Here is a 21,668-nt window from a genome sequence, read left to right as displayed (position 1 = left end):
CTACCTTCAAAAGAAGAAATGAGGTTGGACACTTGAATGTCTAATAGGGAATGCTTAAGTGCCCTAAAGAACTCAAGTGCCACCTTGGAGATCATTCAAGCATCCCATACTTTGGGTCCTTATCTATTTTTTAATATGAAAAATTTAACTTTTATTTTTGTTAAAAAAAAAAACATTTTTCTTATTTAACATGACTAAAGAGTTAGGGTTTTGGTATAAAAACAATTTGGAAAACTTATTTTAAGAGAGCCTTAAAATTTTTTAAGAGCATTATTATTCTGTCACAATTTTTCATTGAGTGAATAAGATTTTTGAGATGACTACTCCAAACCATGACTTTCAAATAGATAAGGGAAGTTATAAACAAATTGTCAACCTGAAGGAAGGCACATGCAATTGTAATAAATGAAAATCATTTGGCATCCCTTGTTCATGTTGGCTTACTATATATTTATGTTGATACAAGGATTGATAGTTGATGGTTCATTTAGATATACTATAGTATGGATGGATATGCAAGTTGTTAATTATGCTTCAAGCTCATTTCATATCAATTATGTTGGTTAGAGCCTGATTTTCCTATTCTTTATCCAAACTTAACACTCTTATGGGAGAAGGGGTGGCCAAAGTCATCAAGGATAAGAAATTAAATCTCAACCTTCAATGTGGAATATGTAAATAATAGAGGCAGAATCACTCACAAATGTCCTACTATAGTTGAAGGAAGATCCTCCAACAATTGAGTGAATGACTTTTAGTATATTTTTATTTCATTTATCAATTTATGATGAGATGTTTTATAGAAATTTTTATTATCTGACATTTGTTTGGAAATAAGTATGTTATTTATGATAGTTATGCTTTTTAAAAAATAAAAAATAAAAAATAAAAAATAAAATTTAATCTAACAAGTTTGTATTTTACTTTAATTAACTAACTAATACATCAAACACAATTAATTAAAGATAGTTACTTTAATTAATTACTTGTTATGTTATTTATGATAGTTATAAGTTTTTATGCAAGTGTTATTACACATACTTTTCTTATGGATCTAAGCTCAGCTAATACTTTTGTTCAACATAGGCAAGAAACATAGATTATTTTAGTATGGATTGGATTTGATTATGGAAATCTCCAATGCCAATTTCAAGAGGCAATCTTCCATCTCACTAGTGCATTAGATAACCATATCATTCCACTTCTCTAGAAACTTGGATTCTATGGTGCTATTAGATTACGATTTATTTCACTAGATTGGCACTTAGCACGACATCTATGGAGAGATGACGACCTATGACTCCTACATTCCATTCGCCTTAATGTTACTAGACCTGCTAGCGATGAAGTTGTATTCACTAATAGTACACAGAGATAGGAGCTAACTTTGTTGTGATTTGCTCAAAGTCATTCCTAAAAATAGAGATGTAGATGGGCTAGCAACTTTACCTTAGTTGGTTATTAGAGAGCTTCCCTATGTTGGCATCAGATGCTTGATTTGGTGTGACATTATTACAGGGTTTGTATATTACAACTCATTGGTGGATTTATTTTCTTACATAAGTTGAATCATAGGTCCATTTGATGTTTTTACTAATTTTAGAGAACTTTTAGGTTCTGGTACCTACAATTAGGGTAATGCTTACTTTGTTTGGCTATATACCCTAACTATAGGTATCAACAACCTAAAAGTCCTCCAAAAGCGATTTACTCATCATCCTACAGTTATGGGCATAGGATAGATTCCTTTTTATTATGCCTCAATAATTATATTCAATACCACATGATAGATAATTGTCACTACCTCTATTAGTTATTATTTTATATCTACTAGACCAACACATTACATGTAAAGATTTGTAAAAACCACATATATTAACTTTGATTTTTTTTTTTCCATTTTATAGTTGGATAGGTGATTTTTGCACCAACACTCATGTACTATCCTAGTATAGGTACTAGTTGGATCGACTCATGTTAGATAAAAAGGAACGATATTTAATTAATCTTTTTGACAATTTTTTATTTTTTTGTATTGAATTTAAAAAATTTCCCATAAATTTTGTTTACTCTTTCAATGTAGATTATTTGGCAACCATCAATAGATGATGTCATGATTTTTCATGATTATACTTCCTTAGTATTTCACTATTGGTACTACTATATGGCATACCATCTCCCTTGTTATTTATTTCCACATTGTAGAGTGGTCTAAACTAGATAGAGTATTACAACACTTTGAGATGGGTTAGGGGATTCCTGAATGTTATGATATAGAGTCCAACTTACATTGATATAATCTAAAGAGGGGACAAGATGTTACCTAGATGGATTAGCAACAAGACTACATTAGAGATGAGAAGCTCAATATGATTACGTTGTTATTAGTTAAGTAGACTTGGATTTGTGTAAATATCATGGCCCATATATGGTCATTTATCATTTTATTACATGTTCATTTCTTACTCCAACCAAATCATTTTATGAGCTAATAGTAAAAGAAAAATTCATATTTGTTTTGGTTTAATCTTTGTTCATTTTAATAAATACTTAACTTTATCTTCTTTAGATTTATACTAGCACCTTATAACATATATACCATATGGTGCATGCAACTACTCCTCCATCCACCCTATCATGATATTCACTAATTATACACCTTTTCATTAGTAGTTGTAGATGAGATGGATCAACTACAAGGATCATCCATTATAGTTATGATACACTTACAACCTTGGGCTACAAGGGTGTAGATGAGGGAAGAGATAGTAGGGTAGAGACAAGGGAGCTATGGTACAAACAAGGTGAGGTAGAGCCTTCCAAAGAGGTCATAATATATACATACCTCATCATATACATTGCATGCAAACATTCCTCATGGTCAGTCATCATTGACTCGATTAAAGCTTTCATTTTGTGAGAAGGGTGTAACCCAATTACACGTCACCCCATTATCTCAAGAAAATTCCACCATGCACTGTTAAGTACCTTCTATTACACCTACATTTTCAGAGTTACAATCTAACATCGATGAGTCATACACTCTTTTGTAACACCTTTGATTGTTTCACCTCCATAGCCATCATTATATCATATATTTAGTGATGAATATGCAAGTATGGGTCATTCTTATAGTTCATGAAAGAGAGTGAGAACATGATTAGAGATATGGACGTGGACGAGATGAGGATATCGGAAAAAAATATTAGGGTACTTCTAATCCATTAGAGTTAGAGACTAAAAGAAATTTTTATGTCTAGTCATGATATAATGGAACAACCTAGAAGGTGGATGAATATGTTGTCTTTGAATTAAACCCAAATTAATATTTTATTACCTATTCTAGGTTTGTCCCTTTATATTAATACTTTAATATTTTATTGCCTATTTTAAGTTTATCCCTTTATATTAATACTTTAGAGAGAGAAACAATCTCATGCAAATATAAATAAAATCAATCACACAAAATGAACGCAAGATATAACGTGGAAAAACCAGCTAACAACTTTCTAGATGTAAAATGCCATGGATGGTCTCTTGATTGTTAAATAATCCACTAAATATGAGAAAATGGTACATAGTGTTACTTTATTGAATGAACGTACTCCCTATAGTCATGTACCATTAGCACCAACACTCTTTTTTCACGTTCCGAATACAACACTTTCCTATGCTCCTTAGTGGATTCCTTAAGGCCCTTATCAAATTTTTATGATAAGATTTTTGACCCTTTGTTGTAGTTGAAAGGTACTCTCAAGAAAGATCTTGAAAGTTTGAGAGTTGGAGGATCAAACTTTTAATGAATGACTATGCACTCTTGGGGATTGTAAAAGTCCACACACACCTTTAAAAAGAATATCTCTATTAATATTTATAAAACTCTTTATAGAATTATGGAGAATTTCCTAATTCTAGAATATTCTAAAGATTCTTTCTAGAATCAAATAACAATTTAGAGATAATTACAATTTTAAAACTTACTAAAAAATATTTCAAAAATTCTTTTTAGAATCAAATACAAATTTAGAGATAAGCATAATTTTAAAACTTATCAAAAACAATTTTTGAAATTAAAAATATATTGGAAATCAAATCAAGAAATAGAAAGTATTATCTTCTTAATTTCTTGTATTAGCCATTCCAAAGGTTTACCAACCATAAATACATGCTTACCTTAAATTTTATAACTTTGAATATCCAAATCCAAATTTAATGAAGTTTGAAGTTGCCTTAAAATGAGTAAGACCCAAGGAAGTAAGTTGCATCTAATTAAAGAAAGGAACAAAATTGCCAACTAAATAAAATACCCTAATGATCTCTCTCTGTGGCAATTTTGTGATACAAAGATACAATGAGGTTCCCCATAACTCTCATAAAGCCTCACTAAACCTAATCGTAATCTTAGTCTAAATCACTTCTTATGTAGTGATGTCAATTTCTTATAGTCCGCACACACTTAAACAATTAATGTGTGAAAAGCATAGTGTAGCAAAAATAGAAAAATAATATAATCAATAAACTTAATGAACCTTTTTACTCTCATTTTTTGTCATAAAAATGATAAATATCATAAATTTAAGAATGATAAAACAATCATATAGGAATAAACCACCAAATATCTAAATTAAATCCAATAGAGAGAAAACAATGTTCCAAAAGATAATTTAAATAATTACAAAATATTTTCTCTTTCTAATATTTTCAGGAAACCATAACTCTATGAAACTTTAAATCTTATTAACTCCACTTCCTAAAATATATTCTATCATTACAAAGAAAGTTCAAATTCCAAAATCCAAAAAATCAAGATTGAACACTTTAAATACCTCTTGGAATACCTAATCACTCTTAGACTTATAAGTTGCAGAAAATTAGCCCTCCAAAATAAGAAATGAGGTTGGACACTTGGATCTTCAATAGGAGATGGGAATCCTCAAATGCCCTAGGGCACTCAAATGCCACCTTGGAGACTGTTCAAGCATCCCATACCTTTTATCCTTTTTTTTTTTTTTTTTAATATTAAAAAGTCATTTTTTTTAATTTAAATTCCTTATTTAACATGACTAAAGAGATAGGGTTTTGGTATAAAACAAATTGGACAACTTATTTTAAGAGATTCTTAAAAATCTTGAGAAAACATTATTATTCTATCACAATTTTTCATCAAGTGAATGAGATTTTTGAGATGACTACTCTAACCCATTGGTTTCAAATGGATAAGGGAAGTATTAAACAAATTGTCAACCTCAAAGACGGCATAGACAATTATAATAATAATTTTTCTACAATTAAATTTATACGGTGAACTCAATTCTTTTGTAATTAAATTCAAACTAGTTCAACACCTAACACCTTCAAGAATAGATTTCAAGTGTTAGAATTTTTATCGTGTCAAATACGTGAATATATTTGTTTCAAATGCCAACCAACAAATCAGACTGGTGCAGCGGAATAATGGTGGGCCCATAACCCATAGGTTCGAGGATCGAAACCTGGCTTTGATATATAAGAGAAAGGCTTCCAATGTGGTTCATTTTTTCATCCTAATTAATAAAGATTAATAAAAGGCCTTTGTGAATATATTCAAGAAAACTAAATCATTTAAATTAAGAATATATTCAAGCAATTCCTTATATTTTGTATCTTTAAATCAGTTTCAATTCCAAAATTTGATTGGAGGTTTTTTTTTGGTCTTGAATCAATCTTAGATGTTCTCATTCCAAAAAGCAACCATATATTTCCTTTTTTTTTCTTTATCCTTGAATTTTAAATACAAAAATCATAATAGATTGCCCGACTTGGGAGATATATGAGGATCGTTTAAAATAGATTGCTCGGAGTCTTCTGATTGATGACAATACACTTCTGATGGGGATGGAAGAGAAGGTGAAGGCTATGCTCTCTTTTTCTCTCTCTCTAGAGGTAGAAGATGGCTCTCTAGAAAAAAGTTGTGAAAACCTTAACCCTAAGGGGTATTTATAGGGTTTCCCACTAAGCTTGAGTGACTTGAGCCCACTAAGGGCTTGAGTCATTTAATCTAGCCCAAAATGGTTCCTAATTGATTAATCAACCTAATAGGATTTACTAATTAATCAATTAGCCCAATCCAAAGACTGTGATCACGTACCCCTATGCAACCTTGTGTAATTACCAAAATACCCTTATGCATAAAAGTGAATCTAGAGTTAATCCAACCCTCATAACCTATGCCAACAAAATATATGAGCTTAGAGCAAGGACAATTGGGATCCATAGGAGTATTAGCTTCCTTAGAATCCAATTTTAAAGTTGATTCAACATCCCACTATAGAGAATCAATTGAACTCCAACATCCTATGTAAATAACAATGAGAAACCATTTGCTCAAGTCCATGACCTTCTATCCATTGTGTTCAGTTTCCCTATGAACTTGTGTCTGTAGTTTAATAAGGTAAAAGCTATTAGCCCTTTAAGACTATCTATACTATCCTTGAGTTACAAATCCTCTTATTGTGTGTTCAACTAACATGTCTTAACTTTTAAAGAGCCTATGTCAAACTCCACATAAGGAACTATTATGACTATAATTTCCCTAAGCACATCTTTTTAGGATCACCAAAGGGGACATACTATCTTAATCTCAAAAGATATCATGATGCCTCTATTGAAAACTGCCTATTGCTACTGACTTCCACTAATGCTAACATAATCCCTCGGGAATATGTGATCAACTTATGATCTCACTCATAGGTTAAAGTCACTGCTAACTTCAACACAAACTCAATATTCTCTCAAGGTTGAAAGACAACATAATGAAGCAACTTAGTAAGGTCATGGCTACATGATAGCGTTAAGTTACGGGGGTGGTGGCATCTCTAAATGGATTCATCATAGCTTTAAGAGGCAAAAGACGGCTTGGTAGGCTATGATAATGTTTCCACACATTTTTTTATAAAACTGTAAGGCCTCCTCACTACAACCATTTTGAGTGTGTCCTAAAATTGAAATTTCAAATGTGCTTTGTGCCTTGTAGCAGTTCCTGAACCATTCGGAAGACCATGATGAGTCAAACCATTCCCCATAACATCATCAGGATAACTCAACTTTGCCATACCCTTGTTCATGCTTTCCTGCGGATCAATTTTCAACTCCATGCCTCTTGGCACTTTCATTTGGTAACAGCATTCGTATTCTTTTCATCAATCTCTTAAGAACAAAGGAACGATTGGAATTGACTCATCATGGACAGGGTCTTCGCCATCACCAATTTTTCTTTGAAATCACCCATTGGGAGAAGATTTCTGAAAGGTATTCAGTGGATTACTTCACAAGCATCGTGATTAGAGACTAGCTCTTGTTAGGGGAATATAGGTGGACTCCAACTAATTCATTATGCTTTGAACATACAGAACATATAGACATCTCATGATCCTCCAAGCATACTGCTTAGAACAAATGCTTACATCCCACGTCTTAATGACCCACTAGTTAGTTTGCATCATTAGGCTCCGAATAAAACTGTAAATACGTAGCAGCTCCCTTGCAGGATACAAATAATTCTCCACTAGACTTACAAATCTTTAGCAGTAAATTGAAACACGTGGCCTCTTTCCTCAGGCATACCAAAGTACAAACGAGACATTCACAGCAAACCCCGAAGATGTCACCCATAAACAAAGATAAGGATTGAGATACCAAATACAAAGATGAACGACCCCAAATAGAGTACGCTCGAAATGACAAACAAACAAACAAAAGACTCAATATGTGGGAACCCATTTCATGCTGAAATCACTGGGCTTCATGGTCGGTGGCACAACTCGAACCATATCCAGATTTATCTTTGAGTGAATGCTAAGAGAAGATGACAAAGAAAACAGAGCAATAATACACCCAAGTAACAAATGAAAGCCAGAAACGACCATATAAATGCATGAGGAGTGATATAATAAGAAAGATGAATAGGAAATCCACAGTGCTCGTACCTGGAAGTCTCTTCCCGTGGAAGATGTGCTCATCTTCAAGCACTCTTCTTTCCTCTGTCACCAGCCAAAGCCCCCCCATGTCTCCCTCTGCAGCCCGTCCAAATGGCCCCCTTCCAGTCTTGTGTACTGTGGAGATGCTCCTCCCTTAGCTTTTTCCTCTCGTTTCCCTCCTGCCCAAGCCTTCTCCTCACCAAAAACCAAAAACCCCTCTGATCTCTTCCCCTCCTCCTCTCCTCATGGTGTCTGATATTATTCTTTATGATCATGCCTGCTTTGGTGGAGTGGAGGCCTTCCTTTTTCATGGCACGACTGCCTTTTTTGTGGAGACTCAAAAGGTTTCCTCTAGATGGTCCCAAATCTACCCGTTTCCAAAACTGTCTCTGCCTCTTGTGTTTTCCCATATGTACATATACATGCAGCTTGTGGAACCCTTTCTTTCCAAAATCAATCTGTGAATCCTCTCAAAACTCTCCTTGAAAAATCTGCTGTAGAAAAATCGTTTCTCGGGTATGTGAATTATGTCCTTTTTCCTCTTTCTATACAGCCGTGGTGTATCAGAATTTCCATGGTTCGCCTTCTTCCCTTTCTGACTGAATTCTGTCCTTTTTCATGCATCGGAAATCCTCCAAAACAATCCATGTGAATATCCTTCCTTCATGGTGCGTGAACCGTGTCCTTCTATTTGATACATTTATTCTTATCTATATTTTTAGCTTATTCTCTTCTTCATATTTGTTCAATTATCATTTTGAATACATCATTTGAATTCTATTTCTAATACCATCAGATTCAGTAATGGATTTCCATCGATTTCGCCTTAGGAATTTGAAATTTGAGAATTAGATCTCTATGGGATGACTTAGTTCCTATACCAGCTATTAGTTCTTTTTTATAAATCCATTTTTGGTTTGGAGAATTACAGAATCCAATCAGCTAAGAATCAAAATCAATAAAATTGAGGCTTGGTTGTAGAATTTGCTTTGTAAAGAGATATCACATCCAAAAAAAAAAAAAAAAAAAGACACAAAAAAACAAGCACTCACATAACTCAAAGTTCAAGAAGAACCCACATTGTTAGCATATAAATGAGAAAGTAAAGGAAAAAAAAAAAGTATATTATATCTTGATATCAAAGCTAGTAACCTGATGAGTGAATTGAGAAAATATGTTTATGGAATGTTATGAATCAAAAAATGGTCATGCTATTTTTGAAAATATATCTGAAATTCTTGAAAATGACAAAATCTAGATTTTTCTTTGAAGTTGAAAACATCAATATATTTCAAGTGTCTACATGCATGTGACACATGAAAAACAATTTATTAAGTTATGGGATAATTCTAAGAAAAAGGCTATAATAGTTATAAGAAAAATTAAAGTCTCTCGATAAGAGATTAATGTGGAAATTTGATTGTTAATGTGCCCATGACAGGAAAAAAAAAAGTTTCTATTTAACATTCAAAATGTAAAATGACTTAGATCTTGTATCCTTGATCCCTTTTCGATTTGGAATATAAGATTAGACATCTTAATTTTGGAGGATTTTATTTGTTGCCAGAAAAAGAAAATGGCGATAGATCGATCTATCACCTACATCAATTATGTGAAGGATGATTACTTGGAAAGCATACTCATAAAAGTTTGTCAAAGGAAGTAATTATAATAAATTAAGAAGAAGCCTATATAACTCTTTCATATGCATGTATGCCCAGAAAAATCATAGGATTCATTGGAATTGACTTATATTGAAAAGTAAGAAAAAAACCTAAAGAATTTTATATTGAGGCAACTGATTATGTGGTTTATTCGTTAAATTTTTCTTATGGAAGTGTGTCAAATAAAACTACAAGAAGCAATTGATGGAAGAATGTCGGGTATTTCACATTTTGAGAATGGCTGGAAATATTTTATTTACTCATGTGATGGATAAAAAATGACTAAAACTATATGAGAAGAGTAGAAATTTATTTTAATAAAACTACAAAATTTATAAGTTGTACAATCTAAGAGCTGAACATTATCCTTTTTAATAGAGATGAAACATGAGATTGAGGTAGCAATGAGACAAACTATGATACTCCTTCCTTCTTTGAAAAAGAAGAATTAGAGAAAAAAGAAAAGATTACAAAGGCTCATTATCCAATATCACCCCAATAAAAGGTCATCACATAGTCTACAAGAATATAATATCAAAATGATCAAACTCTCTCATGGTTCTATTTCCTCAAAATCTTAGCCAATAGGTTACTAAGGACCATGTGAATGAAAGATTGATGATTATATTGTTAAAGAATCTAGCATTCCATAATCAAAGCAAGCACAATGGTATTATATTTCTTTTTATTAGAGAGTGCATTATAAAAAACTTAAGTGCAATTGAAATTTACAAAGTCGCACCAAATTTTTTATATTTTTACAAAGTCTCTCTTGCTTAGGGATTTTAGAAGGCTAAGGATGTATTTTAAGTTACAAATCAAGTTTAAAGATGCATATTGGAAAGTAAACAAGTTTTAGGAAATTTCCAATTAAAAATTGGATTTTCTTTGATTTTTAAAAGTCAATTAAACTTATTTTTTTTTATTTTTATTTTAAGTTGAATGGTAGATTTTAGTTTCAATTTTCAAGCAACTAAAGTTTCTATTCTTTTATCATTGGATGTTTTTATTTTGTAGATATGAGTATCTATAAATAAGTTGTATAACAGTTGCAATAGAACAATTAAAGGCACAATGAATTTCTCTTATTTTCCTCTCACTTTAGTTAAATTTCTTTATACAATTGTTGGTGTGTTTGAAGTACTATTACTCAATTAGGATTTAACTCATGCATGTCTGTAGACCCCCTTGAAAAGCCAAGGGATCTTAGTTTTTTATATAGCATTAGAGGAGCCGGGCAGCAGCTGAGATTGGTGGGGGCCCCCTTTTCCCTATGCCCGGGAAATCAGTTGCATGGGCATACCATAGGCCATGTTGGTGGGTGGGCTGATGCATGAACAGGAGGAGGCAGGTGGTGACTTGCTAAGGAAGGTGATTCCAAGAAGCGGAAGAAAAAAGGCAGAAAAAACGAGGAGGGCAGGGAGGGAGAGAACCAGGGGGAGCTAGCTTGGGGGAGAAAAGCTGGCTGTTGGGAAGCTTTCACGAGTTCCAGGTGAGTCCCTTTCGAGTTTAATATGTTTCTTTCTCTCGGTATCTGACATCATTTCTTTGTTGACCCATGGGTAATATTTTAGTGATCTTGTTGAGGACATCTCAGATTATTTGGTTTTGAGTTTGAATGTAGTAGGCTGCATGTACACTCCCCGTCTTTGTTTTCTCCTATAAATAGTTGGCCCTCCATTTTAGTTTGTTTAATGCTTGAGGGTTGTATCGAGTTTGTTCATCCTATTTGAGCCTTTGATGAGTTTTGTGAGGTTCTACAAAGATCTCCAAGCCATCGCCGGCGCTTGTAGCGATGACCCCCGCACCTCCGACGTCGCGAGCGGTCCTAGCTTCTGCGGCCATGGCGCCCTTGCTGGGGAGCTCCTTATTGAAAACAAAGCCCAAGTGGGGCATTTAGTCTTGATAGGCTTGAGGGTTAATGGGCTAGGGTTGCTAGTTAGGGCTTGGTGGAGATGGAGCCCAAAGCTTTTTTTTTATGATGGACTTGGGCTTATGATAGAGATGGAGCCCAAAGCCCCATTATTATTATTATTATGCTAGTTTGGGCTGGGTAGAGATGGAGCCCAGAGCTCTTTCTTTTAATGTTGGACGTGGGCTTGGGCTTATGGACTTGGGTTTATGATATCATCATTATTAATTATTATTATTACTATTCTCATTAACTATTATTATTATTATTATTATTATTATTATTAATTATTATTATTATTAATATCATTATTATTATTATTATTATTAACTATTATCATTATTATTATTATTAATTCAATTTTCCAAATCTTATTATTATTATTATTATTATTATTATTATTATTAATTCAACTTTCAAAATCTATATTCTCGTAGTTTAATTTCTCAAAGTTCATTTCTTATCATTATTATTATTATTAATTCAACTTTCAAAATCTATATTCTCGCAGTCCGATTTCTCAAAGTTCATTTCTTATCATTACTATTATTATTAATTCAACTTTCAAAATCTATATTCTCGCAGTTTAATTTCTCAAAGTTCATTTCTTATCATTACTATTATTATTAATTCAACTTTCAAAATCTATATTCTCGCAATCCGATTTCTCAAAGTTCATTTCTTATCATTACTATTATTATTAATTCAACTTTCAAAATCTATATTCTCGCAGTTTAATTTCTCAAAGTTCATTTCTTATCATTACTATTATTATTAATTCAACTTTCAAAATCTATATTCTCGTAGTTTAATTTCTCAAAGTTCATTTCTTATCATTGTTATTATTATTAATTCAACTTTCAAAATCTATATTCTCGCAGTTCGATTTCTCAAAGTTCATTTCTTATAATTACTATTATTATGCATTCAACTTTCAAAATCCATATTCTCGCAGATCAATTTCCTAAAGTTCATTTCTCATATTCTTTGACAAATTTCAATTTAATTATCGAAGCTCTAATCTTTTAAATTTAATTCCAAATACTCCAATTTTCAAATAAACTCCAAGAATCCAGTCTTCACTCGAATAGTCTTAATCCCATTTCGGTTCCTAAATAATCTTCTGATTTTCTTGATTTTACATAAGCAATAATGAATTCTTCATAATTGTAAAACACGGAATTTGTAAGACTAATTAATGAACAATGATTGGGGCTTTGGTGGGAGCCCTATGTTTGATCCTTTTCGATTATCAACTGTTGTACTTAATGTATTTTGCTTGATTTTCGCTTTGCGCTCCAATATGCATGAGCTATATTACATATCTATTGTTCACTAATTTTGTTTCATGATAGCGCATTCGTGACTGGAGGTCCGGGTACGCGCTCATTTTTGTTTTGATCATTCTGTATGCATATTCTGATTCTTATATGTGTATGATCACTCTGTGTATTCATTGATTTACGCATCAATTGCCATATCAGCTTCATTTTATTAGTAGAAACCCGACTTTAGGGACTTAGAGGGGTGCTACGGTCTTTACTGTACCTTCTTGATAAGTAACCTAACCCCCGAACCCAATCCGGTTTTTCACAGACCACGTTTTCCAAAATAAAGAGTCACACTTAGGGTTTTTCTTTCTTATTTTGTTTACCCTTTAAGAATAAAACAAAAATAAGTGGCGACTCCAAGTCATTTTTCAAACAATGAATAAAATCAATTTTTTCAAATAAAAATCGAGCTTGCCATCGAGTGGGAAACGCATGAGCCAAAATGCGGGGTCCACAATGTCTTAAAATTCTATTTTTAGTTCTTACTACCAGTGACAACATGTTTGTATCTAACAAGCACTTCTCATGCAAATTCTCAACCCGTTCTCCAAAAACTTCTATTTTTTTTTCAATGATCTCATGAGACTTAATATATCAAGAATAATATGAATAGAAATTTTCATGCTATTGAGTCTTAACTAAATTATGTAACTACAATAGGTAATATGAATATTATTAGATTATAGTACCACATTCTCATTATTTTTATTATAAAGATTAAATAAAGATTTCATTATGTAACTATGCTATCTTGTGAAGTTTATGATTTGGTCGCTATAATTTTTTGGGAAAAGTGGGTTTTGACTCACTAATTTTAAAAAATGTAGAAAAAAAACCTGAATTTTTATAAATCATTTCTATCTTCATCAATTTAAAAATATATGTATTTTTTTCATAAATCAAATAATTATTTTTTAAAATACCCTTTTACTTAATAATATTAGATAAAATTATAAAAAACTAATTTATCATTTTAATTTGATAAAAGTATAAGACAAATAAATATAATATAAATTTTTTTATTATATAATATGAGATACAAATCATTGTGAAAATTTTCTTTAGGATTCTCATGTGATAAATAAAATCTTTATAATTCTATAATTAATAATGATTTTATATCCTACATTATATAAATCCACTCATCTTCTCATTTTTTTTAAAAATAAAATTGAATAAAAAAAATTTTTAGTTGACATCAACAATAAAATAAGAAATTTTAAAAATTAAAAATATAATTAAAACTTAAATACTTAAAATACTTAAAAGTTAAAAATAAAATAAAATATTAACTCTCATTTTATTTCCAACTTTTTCTCCATATCTATATTTTTTACTATCGTGTTTTAGCGAAATGAAAATTAATATTTTATTTTTATATTTTTAGCTTTAAAGTTTTTTTTTTTTTAGTTTTAATTGTATTTTTAATTTTCAAAATTTCTTATTTTATTGATCTCAAATCAATTCTTATGGTAAGAGGAAATTGTCAATTGATATTATTTATTTAACAAGTAAAAAAGTCATTTAAGGAAATAAGTATTTGACTTATGAAAAATTGCATGTATTTTAAAATATTTTTAAATTGATAAAGATAAATCTAATTTATAAAATTTGGGGTTCTTTTTTCTAATTTTTTTTTTTTAAATTAGTGAATCAAAACTCACTTTTCCCTAATTTTTTTCATTCACAAACTAAATTTTCATTTGATTTTAAATCCACATGATAAATATTAATGTCTTTGATAAACTATTACACCAAGCATGAGGTGGACGGTAGATTATCTTTCTAATATTATTTATATGGCATAACTATCATATTATCATCCCTTCAACATTACCAAAATTATCTTAGACTATTAAGTTTTAATCCAAAAATACAACCCTTGAAGAACATGCCAAAAATCATATACGCAAGTTGGCATCTTAATCCTTTATTTCAAGACACCTATAAAAGGTACCTGTAAAAGAATCCTTTTGTAAACTATAGCCTATATCTAAAAAAAACAACAATCGGTTTGTAAAATGTTTGAGCCTATAAAAAGTATCTTGACTGAAAGAAATTACTACAATCCGACCTTGTTCATGGCAGTTCATTACATAATGTTAGTTTGGCATATGATTAATGAACTGCCATGAACAATGAGCAGTTTGTAGGGAGTTTTGGTACTTGATGGAGCTTGCTGAAACGGGTGTATTGCAAAAAGAAAACGTACCATGTCATCATTCTCTCCGATCACATGACATAGAGCTTTCATTTTAGCTAAGTTTTTTATATCTTGAAAATATTTTACTCTTATTCTTTAGTCTTGCAAACACAAGATGTTCGTAGATATTGAATTATTGGTATTCCAAAGTTTATGCAATACAAATTTAATTTCTTTTTAATAATCTAATGTCACTCATCTATTTATATACGTGTGTGTGCATGCATGTGTTTGGGCGTGTGCGCAAAATGGGATTATTGAAATTAAAGGCATTACAAAGTTAATTCTGTGAGTTGAAATTTGTGTAAAAAAAAAAAAAAAAACACAATTAATATTTTTGATAGATATGCATGACTTTATGCTTCTTAGTAAGCAAACCTCCAATAGACAATGTTGAGATTTAAACAATATTTGATTTCACAGTTCAATTTTTACTGTCTCATTATTTATATATGCTTCTTAGTAAGCTATAGACTTTATTGGTTTATAAATCAATGAGAGGTTAGAGTTTGTCAACTTATCATCTTTGAAATCTCGATTTATTTTGTTCATATTGTTGTCCTATGTTATTTTTCTCCCTAATAGTAGTGGACTAAAAAGGGTTTCCTTTTTTTTTTTTCTTATATACATTATGATTTTAGGCACATTTTATACAAAAAGTGTCAAGTACCTAGTTGGCCTAGGTAACAAGTGAGATTGAATTGTTAGCATTGAAAATTTTAAAATAATAAACTCTATACTACTTATGATCTCTATAATGTTGACTTAGAATTAAATCTATTTTGATTATCAACTACTATAAATAGTTGTTGGAAAGCCATTTAATCATCATTGGATTGCAGTTGAATTAGTTTTCTTATTTTCCGAGTTGTGTAAATTGAAGCAATTTCTTTGAATTATCTATGTGGTAATCAATAGGAAATTTCGAAACAGCTTTGATTTGCATTCATTTTATATTTCTAAATGTTTAGTTTCCATTGGAAATTCTTATGAGGAGTTAATTCTTTGTAAGCTATCTTTAGTATCTTAAAGTCAATTTGTGTCATAAGAAAGGTCATTGCAAAACTTAATAAGATGGTGTTCAAGTTTGTTCATAATCAAGTTGCATTAGAAACTAATAATGTCCGGATGTATTAAAAGCTTACAATAAAGTGCATCACAAGATATTTGATAAAAGGGGATGCATAAAAGTTATTAAAGTTCAATCTAAACTTTTAAGAAATTTGATTTTTATCAATCAATATTATTAGAAAAGACTTTTACAAACGGATGAATGTAATCACATGGTAATTGACAAAAGGTGTATTGCTAAAAGTCTAACAAATATTTTCCACGTCCCTTAAAAAGAGTTTTTAATAGCTAACCATTCAACACTTTTATATTGTTGCAATTGCTAATATATTAAGTTGGTCAATAAAAGTTGACACTAAAGAGTATTAAATGATAAATTGGGTGCTTCGTTGTAGACAAATCAAGTTCTAGCGTCTTAGCTACTAATCACTTTAAATCATTCAGAATGTTGTGATTTAAAAGAATGTTTTCCAATAATGATTTCTAATCAATTTTATTAAGAGACAAATTTCCTAAAATGGTTTAGATTTATCACAAAGTTACTACTCATGCTATTTTGCTTTGTGTAGAAGCAATTTGGAGAATTTATCAACAAAAGTACCATTTCCCTTCTCTTAATCTTAATTTGAGAAACTTAAATTTGTTCGCCAACATAAATTCACATTGATTTTGTCATGTTCAACCAATTTTGATTGAGTGAACATTAATTGTTTGAACCGGTTTCCTTACATATGTTTCCAAATTAAGAAAAGGGAACAACAACCATTGACTCTTTTAACTTTTGAAAAAACTTTTAAAATTTAACAATTTATGCTTATGTTTTTCTTCAAAACAATTTTCATCCAATTTGCAAAAATATAAAATCTATTTATGCACTTGGATGAATTAAGATGCTTTAAAAACATGTCATGCAACATGAACATAATGCACCAACAATTCACAAAGAAATCCTAATTATAAGCTTGATAAATCTTCTATTTAAAAATTTCTTTCTTGATTTCCTTTAGATTTGATGCCTTCTTTTCTATTACCTCTTTAGAAATCTTTTTGCCTAACACACTTAAACATAAATATATTATATCAAAACCTTATTTTGTAAAAATCATAACTGATATAAATCAAACTTTGTTCTACTAATTTTTAAAATAATAATATACTAAAATATATAACAATACCATGTATTTTTTTAATAGTTAAATATTAATAAATTTTAAAATAATAATGAATTTAAGATATTAAATTAAAAAAAAAACTTCGAAATTTATTACTAACATTAAGAATGCCTGTAACATTGATTTTAGAAGACATTTCTATAATTTCTAACACTTGAATAAAAAAAAAATTCAACCGTTAAAAGTTAAAAGTTAAAATCACTATTAAACAAGCTCCAAGTGGGTGTTCAATAAACCAATTTAATAATTTAAAGTGACTTAATAGCTTAATTTAAGTTATTTAATAAATTAAATATGTTGGTAAAATAACTCAATGACATAATTTAAAGAAAAATACAATTTTAAGTAATAAATAAAAACAATTAACTTATTATTAAACTTACATCTTCATTTTATATTTTTTTACCATAATTTGCTCTAATTATCTCAACGATCTCTTTCGCTACTTTATGACCTCTATTATTACTTGATCTCCTTTACTCTAATTATAATTTATAAGGATAAATACATCAATTTAATGATTTAGAATAAAATTTAAATTAAATTTATCAAACAACCTTAATATTTAAAATAAAAATTAAGTAATAAATAAATAAAAATAAGTGGCCACTCTAATTTTATAAAAAATCAGTTTTTTCACAAAATTTTAAGTATTTTATAAAAATAAGGGTGTTTGACATGTTATCTTTTAAAACATTTTAAAAAAAATAAAAAACTACCTCGATACATGATCAGTCATCATGCCATACATGTGTAAAAAGATAAGGGGTAAGATAGTCCACCACAAGTTGGTGGCAGCGATTTCAAGAAACATTTTTTAGACTTTTTAACACTTAAAAAATAAAAAATTTTAAGTTTTAAAAAGGTTAAAAGCGCTTCCTATAAGTTTTAAGTTAACAACTTAAGTATAATTTAATTTAAAATCACCTTAAGTCATTAAGTAATAAACATTAAGTTTACCAAATATCCTCTAAATTAATAAAATTAGTTAAATAAAAAAAGCTTTACAAAATAGAGAACAATATGATAATCATAAATGAACATATATAGTTGTAAGCATATAAAAGACTAATAAATTAAGAAATAATGTAATAACATTAAAGACTAAAAGGATGGAATAAATTTAATTATTTATTATATATATTATTTTGATATAATTATTTTAATTTTAATATTATATAAATTCTATATTTATTATATCATTTTAATGTTACAATTCAACCTCGATTGAATCATTGGTCCAAAAAGCTATAATTCGATTACCATTTTTATTTAAAGATTTCTTTGTTAAAAAAATATTATATATTACAACAACCATTCAAGTCTATTATTAAAATACATCATTATGTTTTAATTTCAAAATTTCTTTAAAACTTTGGTATGGTCATTAACTATTACACAATAATGAGAATATGCAACAAAAACCCTAGACTAGAAAATTTATATAGAGATTTATGTGAAAAACCTTAGAAGGAAAAAGTCACGGATGGAGAAAAAGAAAATCTACTATACCCGAATACCCCTGCACCCCCAAATAGGATTAGTGATGGGCTACACCACATATGTCACGCTGTAAGCTTTTCAAGTCGGACCAAAGAGAATTCAAGTGACCAAATTCTAAGATTGGCAATAAAAATAAAAAATAATAAAATAAAATAGAAAAAAATAAAAAAAATTATAAAGTTCTCGATATTGAAAATAATAAAATATTTAATAAAATTAATGCAAGACAAAATTGGGCAGTATATAGTGAAGGAAATTGATTTATTTTGTAAAATAAATTACCTCAGATAATTTTAAGAGACTTTTGAGGCGGTACTTGGTAGTGCCCTCAAGCTGATACGCAAGAGGTGCCTTTAGCAGCACCATCTGGATCAATTTCCATCCTCTCACAATCGCAGCAGGTTGTTTTTTCTTGTTTGGTTGCTCAGAAAACAGTGTGAAAGTCAAATGTTTTTTGTTTTTTGTTTTTTCTTTTTTGGTAACTGAAGATTGGGGAGAAAAATAAAATTTCAATTTACATTCTCTGTTTTTTTGGCCTTGGCTGATTGATTTCTTTGATTTCTCCTTGTGTCATTGTTGATAAAGAACATACCAAATTAAGGTAATTTTTAAGCTCAAATTTGTTGAAAATGTATCCTGACGTCCCAAAGGAGGGTTAGAGTAAGGGAAGGCAGAGGTTTTTGTTTTTGTTACTGTTACAAAATACGATTCAGCAATAGCATGGCGGAAGTAATGGATTCAAAGTTTGAACAACGCAGAGATAGAATCAGCAACCTACCAGATGCGCTTCTTTGTCATATCCTTTCATTTCTTCCCACTAAATTTGCTTTGGGAACTAGTATCCTGTCAAAAAGATGGAGGTACCTTTGGAAATCTGTCCCGATTCTCGACTTTGATGATGATTTACTGCTGAATCGAAATGCGGCCATGCCTGATGAACTTGAAGAAAGAACAATTATGTTTTTGAATTTTGTGGACAGTATTGTCTCACAGTGATGTCTCATCTGTTCAAAAGTTCCGTCCTTTACTATGGCAGTCGTCTGGACTCTGTTTATTCGTGGATCTGCACTGTGCTTGGCCGTCGAGTTCAAGAGCTTGATCTCAACTTCCTTATGCTACACGGGGGATATTGAATTGCCTCCCATGTTTTTCATTTCCAAAACATTAGTGGTTGTGAAACTCTGGCATGTGATCTTTCTTGATATCCCTTCTACAGTTTGCTTCCAAGTCTCAAGATTCTCCATCTTAGGCCAGTCAGAATATTCAAACTCATGACTCAATCCAGAAGCTCCTATCCGGGTGTCCTATTTTGGAAGAATTACTTATAGAAAGAGAGGAAGAGGATAATCAGTTGGTACTTAATGTTTCTGTGCCTGCATTGAAAATTTTGAACAGATGCATTTTCGAGCTTAGATGAAGAAGAAGAACAGGAGTACGAAGTTGTTGTCGATGCCCCAAATCTTGAATACTTTACTATCACAGATTATGTATCAAAGAAGCATTTGGTGAACAATATATCTTCCTTGATTAAAGCATTTATTGATATTGGGCCAGATAATGAAGAATTTGAAGAAAGTTCAAATAATGGTCATATGTCTTACCGTGGTCGTATATCCGAGCTTCTTAGAAGGATTTCAAATGTTTAGCATCTATCATTAACTGGCAGAACTTTGGATATAAGATTTCTTTTTCTTCATTATTATCATAGCCTCTTCAAATGGATATTTGTAATAGTTTAACGGAAAATAATTATATCTTTAAATTTTCCTTAAGGTGCCCCCTTGCCCCTAAGGCGCAAAAAATCTCCTATAGCTTAGGTACAAGGTGCATGCTTGAGTGAAGTAAAATGTGACTTAGGATGCATATCAATTTTATAAAATATGATTCAAAATTTAATCTGATCAATAAAAAATTTAAGATTCGAAAAATTTAAAAGAGACATTCAATAAAAAAGTAATAAAATTATATAATTTTTTTTGTTTTTACTGCTTTTAGGCGTTACGTATGCAAGCTCTTTTTTAATATAAAAAAAAGGAGAAAAGAAATTATTTAAATTTCAATATATAATTAGAAATATCAAGAATAAAAGTGTTTAAAAAGGAAGTGTAAAGTTGACAAGGTGTGCCTTTTCAATAAGGCGCATGTCTTGACAAGCAAGGCACTATAACTAGGGAGTGGTTGCACCTTGAGATTGGTTGCACTTAAAGCATGCCTTTTAAAACTATGATAATTCTTGTTACATTTTTTCTTTTTTTATAATTTTTTTTTTTGTTGCATGTTATAAACCTGGAGATTGGAGGAGACTTATGTTAGATTGGTGACTAGTATAAAACCCTTAATCAAATTCTAAAATGCTATGAATCCAGATATTTTAGATACTTTTTGCAAGAGTAGTTATGCATCAAACATATTGGAATGACAAAAGAGTTGATAAATGTACTTTTTGGCAGATTTGGTCAGGGTGTCTTTGGGAGACCATTCCTTGTCCATTTTGGACCAAGTGGAGTGGTTAGGTTCTAAGTAAGGCGTGGTGTTTTGTTCCCTTTACCTTGTTTTTGGCCTTTTTGGCTTTTGTGTATACATCGTGTATACTACTTTTGCACCTTCTGAGGTGCTTTTAATTCATTTGCTCTTTTACCTATTGAAAAAAAGAAAGAGTTAATATCAAGCATTAAATAGTTATGATGAGGTTTCAAGCGGACAACTTCTTTCTTCCTTGCCTTGCTAGGTTTACTACTTGGCTATACAAAATATAACATTTGCATCATTTTCCCAGGCAGTCACTCAATGTCACTGATGATTATGAGCTTCCTATATTTCATAATGTGACTTGTTTGGAGTTATTACTTTTTGGTGA

The 21,668-nt window shown here is 30.4% G+C and overlaps 1 protein-coding gene across 1 annotated transcript; it reads left to right on the top strand.

Annotated features, from left to right (window-relative positions):
• The first annotated feature begins 19,531 nt into the window (after nucleotides 1-19,531).
• LOC117908271 (F-box/LRR-repeat protein At4g14103-like) lies at nucleotides 19,532-20,457 on the top strand. The gene is made up of 3 exons (XM_034821889.1): nucleotides 19,532-19,790; nucleotides 19,848-20,060; nucleotides 20,207-20,457. The coding sequence occupies exons 1-3, from the start codon at nucleotides 19,532-19,534 to the stop codon at nucleotides 20,455-20,457; spliced, it is 723 nt and encodes a 240-aa protein (XP_034677780.1).
• The last annotated feature ends 1,211 nt before the right edge of the window (nucleotides 20,458-21,668 follow it).

Source organism: Vitis riparia, chromosome 19 (genome assembly GCF_004353265.1).
Source record: "Vitis riparia cultivar Riparia Gloire de Montpellier isolate 1030 chromosome 19, EGFV_Vit.rip_1.0, whole genome shotgun sequence".
In the NCBI taxonomy this organism is placed as follows: Eukaryota; Viridiplantae; Streptophyta; class Magnoliopsida; order Vitales; family Vitaceae; genus Vitis; species Vitis riparia.
Note: the sequence above shows the minus strand (reverse complement) of the source record. Positions and strands in the feature narration are given on the sequence as shown.